Source organism: Geospiza fortis, unplaced genomic scaffold (genome assembly GCF_000277835.1).
Source record: "Geospiza fortis unplaced genomic scaffold, GeoFor_1.0 scaffold313, whole genome shotgun sequence".
In the NCBI taxonomy this organism is placed as follows: domain Eukaryota; kingdom Metazoa; phylum Chordata; class Aves; order Passeriformes; family Thraupidae; genus Geospiza; species Geospiza fortis.
The window spans coordinates 540,249-544,268 of NW_005054582.1; the positions used below are offsets into that span (position 1 = coordinate 540,249).

Genomic DNA, 4,020 nt, shown 5'->3' on the forward strand with positions numbered 1-4,020 from the left:
AGGGGTCCTTGTGTTTTTTGGGGTGTCCTGGGGGGCTCCTTGGAGGTTTTGGGGGGGTCTCTTAGGGAGGCCCTTGGGGTTTTGGGGGGGTCCTTGAAATTTTTGAGAGATCCCTGCGCTTTTGGGGGATCCCTTAGAGGGGTGCTTGAGTTTTTTGGGGTGTTTGGGGGAACCTTGAGGTTTTTTTGGGGGGTCTCTGAGCCTTTGGGGGAGCCCCTCAGGGAGGTTCTTGGGGTTTTTGGGGTGTCCTGGGAGGATTTTTTGGGGGTTGGGGCACCCTTGAGGCTTTTTTGGGGGGGTCTCTGAGACTTTGGGGATCCCCTGGGGGGATTTTTAGGGTGACCCCCAAGATTTTCAGAGGGGTCCCTGAATATTTTCTCGGGGGGTCCCAGAGATTTTTTTGGGGTCCCTTAGGATTGGAAGGGGAAATCTGGGAAAGGTGCTGGAGTTTTTGGGGGGGATCCCTGAATTTTTGGAGTCCCCAAAGATTAGAGGGTCCCCAAAAATTTGGGGAACCCCAAAAATTTGGGGTCCTTAGGGTTGGAGGGAATTTTTGGGGGGATTGAGGGGATTCCCCAAATTTTGGGGGTTCCCAAAGATCAGGAATTGGGAGAGGTCCCCAAAATTTGGGGTTTTTCGGGGATTGAGGGGGTTCCCAAAAATCTGCAGGGATTCCCCAGGGATTGGGGGGTCCCCAGGGATGGGGGGGGTCCCCAAAATTGGGGTTCCCTGACCTTTGGGGGATTTTGGGGGTTTTTGGGGGTTTTGGGGGGATTTTTGGGGGTTTTGGGGTTTCTCCAGGATTTGAGAAACTCCTGGGAATGCTCCTGGGGATCCATCCCTGGGGATTTGGGGGATCCATCCTAAGGGATTTGGGAGATCCATTCCAGAGGATTTGGCGATTTCATTCCATAGGATTTGGGGGATGCATCCTGTGGGATTTGGGGGATGCATCCTGTGGAATTTGGGGGATTTGGGGCTAAGGAGTTTAGGATTCCATCCTAAAGGATTTGGGTTCTCCATCCCAGAGAATTTGGGGTTCCATTCTTTTCCATTCTTGAGAGATTTGGGGATTTCATCCCTGAGGATTTGGGGCTCCATCCCAAAGGATTTGGAGGCTCCGTCCTGAGGGATTTGGGGGATTTCATCCTAAAGGATTTGGGGACTTTATCCCAAGGGATTTGGGGGATCCATTTAGGAGAATGTGGGGGCTGCATCCCAAGGGATTTGGGGACTCCATCCCAGAGGATGTAGGGGATCCATCCTATGGAATTTGGGGGATCCATCCCAAAGGATTTGTGGATTTCATCCCAGAGGATTTGGGGATTTTATACTAAAGGATTTGGGGGCTCCATCCTGAGGGATTTGGGGGCTCCATCCTGAGGGATTTGGGGGATCCATCCCAGAGGATTTGGGGGTTTCGTCCTAAAGGATTTGGGGTTCCATCCCAAGGGATTTGGGGGCTGAATCCCAAGGGATTTGGGGGATCCATTTAGGAGGATTTTGGGGCTTTATCCCTGAGGATTTGGGGTTCCATTGCTGAGGGTTTGGGGCCGCCCAGTTTCCCCCACTTTCTCCCAGTTTTTATCCCAGTTTCTCCCACTTTATCCCACTTTTCCCCCTCTTTTTCTCCCAGTTCCTTCCAGTTTTTCTCCCAGTTCTTTCCAGTTTTTATCCCAGTTTATCTCGCTTTATCCCAGTTCCTCCCAGTTTTTCCCAGTTTCTCCCATTTTTTCTCCCAGTTTCTCTCAGTTTTTATCCCAGTCCCTCCCAGTCTCTCCCAGTTTGGGCCTGCAGGAGGCTGGGCAGGGCAGATCCCCACTCCAGAGGCTCTGGAATGCCCTGGGATGTTTTTTGGGATATTTTTGGGAGCAGCAGCGTCAGCCTGAGCCTGTCCAGATGCAGCCTCAGGAATCCCGGGATTTCTGGAACATTCCCTGCAATTCCCACATTTCCCACCCCCCTCTGGATCAGGAGTGGATTTGGGATCTCCTTCCTGATCCCTCACCTGGGAATGGGAGCAAAAAATTCCCGTGATTGGAATTTTTTGGAGGAAAAAATTGTGAGGTTTAGGAGGGGGGAGGGGGAATTCCAGTGCTGGCCTTTGGGGTTGTTTGGGATTCCAGAGGAATTCCAGGGAATTCCATGGAATTCCAGGGCTCTGCTGCTGCCCTTTCCCACGGAAATTGGGATTTCTGGGGAGGCTGGGGGACTGGCACTGCTCTCCTGGGGAGATTCCAGAGGGAATTTTTCGTGGGAATGTGTTTAAAGGTGGATTTTTAGAATCCCAGATTTCTCAGGATTGGGTTTTCCTGGGATGCTGAGCAGGGTTTGGGTGTCGTGCAGCATTCCAAGGTGGTTTTTCCATGGAAAATGGGGATTTTGGGATGGGGACATGGGGACATCCTGTGGTGGCCGTGGCAGGGCCACTCCAGCTTTGTGTCATGGTGTCCCTGTGTCCCCCTGTCCCTGTGTCCTCCTGTCCCCGCAGGGATTCCCGTGGGAAGCGGCGATGTCAGACAAGGGCGGCAGCATGGATGGCAGGACGGACATTGTCAACGGTGAGGGGACAGCTGGGGACAGCAGGGGTGGCAGTGGAGCTGGCAGAGGGACAGGGACAGGGTGCCAGCAGCGATGGTGACAAGGCAATGGTGACAGCGAGGGTGGCAGCAGAGGTGACAGTGAGTATGTCAGGGTGGCATCGATGGTGACAAAGTGACTGTGGTGGTGACAGCGATGATGCCACACACAGTGCCACCACACTGTCCCCATGTCCCCCTGTCCCCAGGCAGTCTGTCCAGCAGCCCTGAGGACATGTCAGCCGAGGAGGGCCGGTGTCAGTGTGCTGTCCCCATGTCCCCATGGCAGTGTGACACTGGTGTCACTGTGATAATCCCCATGGTGACACCCTGATGTTCCCTGTTCCCAGGCAGTACGGTGACACTGGTGGCGCTCTGCTGTCCCCATGGTGACACCCTGCTGTCCCCCTGTCCCCAGGCAGCCTGTCCAGCAGCCCTGAGGACATGTCAGCCGAGGAGGGCCGCGAGACGTCCTCGGGGATCGAGGTGGAGGCGTCCGACCTGAGCCTGAGCCTGACGGGCGACGACGCCGGGGCCGCGCGGGGCCGCGCCAGCGACAGCGACAGCTCCGGGGACAAGGACAGCGACAGCATGGACGACACCGGCCACCACTCCTTTATTCCATAGTGAGACACAGGAGATGTAAAACTGAGTGGCTGCTGCTTCTGGCACTTACACGGGGGCTCGGGGGGAACAGGGGGTGAAAGAGGTTTAAGAGTCTTAAAAGAGGTCCTAAAAGTGGTTTTAAATGAGGTTTTAAATGAGGTTTTAAAAGATTTTATTCTATCATCGGTACTGAAGAGTAGTGAGGCACAAGAGATGCTGGTTCTGTCACATTTACAGAGCGGAGGCTGAGGGGTTTAAAGAGGTTCTAAAAGAGGTTTTAAGTGAGGTTTAAAATGATGTTTAAAATGAGGTTTTAAAGGAATTTATTCCATTTTCCAGTCTCGATGAATAGTGAGACACAAGATGTAAAACTGGGTGGCTGTTGGTTTTACAGTCTCTGCAAAAACTGAGCAAGTTTTCACACTTGATTGTGGAAGGTCACCCTACAATAACATTGGGGTGACTCTAAACACGGGCAGCCCTACAACGACTTTGGTTTTCTCTAAAAACAGAGAAAATTTTCCCACTTTATTATGGAAGAAACAGATAAAACTGCCTAATCACCAACAGCTAACCCCTTTAACAGATGAATTGATGAATTAATGCACACCCATGTCCCCAGGTGGCCTTGGAGACGTGGGCGCTGCCACGGCCACCATCTTGGGTGACTGTACAATAACTTTGGTTTTCTCTAAAAACTGAGGAAGTTTTTACACTTTATTATGGAAGGTGATTCTATGTAATCAATGAATTGATGAATTAATGCACACCCATGTCCCCAGGTGGCCTCGGAGACGTGGGCGCTGCCGCGGCCGCGCTGGCGGGCGATCCCGGC

The 4,020-nt window shown here is 52.7% G+C and overlaps 1 protein-coding gene across 1 annotated transcript in view; it reads left to right on the forward strand.

Annotated features, from left to right (window-relative positions):
- The first annotated feature begins 2,463 nt into the window (after nucleotides 1-2,463).
- DCAF8 (DDB1 and CUL4 associated factor 8) overlaps nucleotides 2,464-4,020 on the forward strand; it is a 14,800-nt gene continuing 13,243 nt past the window's right edge. Inside the window, exons 1-3 of the mRNA XM_014310769.2 lie at nucleotides 2,464-2,561; nucleotides 2,998-3,205; nucleotides 3,538-3,550. Coding sequence (XP_014166244.1) covers nucleotides 2,513-2,561; nucleotides 2,998-3,205; nucleotides 3,538-3,550 — 270 coding nt within the window. The 5' untranslated portion in view covers nucleotides 2,464-2,512. The remainder of the gene's footprint in view (nucleotides 2,562-2,997; nucleotides 3,206-3,537; nucleotides 3,551-4,020) is intronic.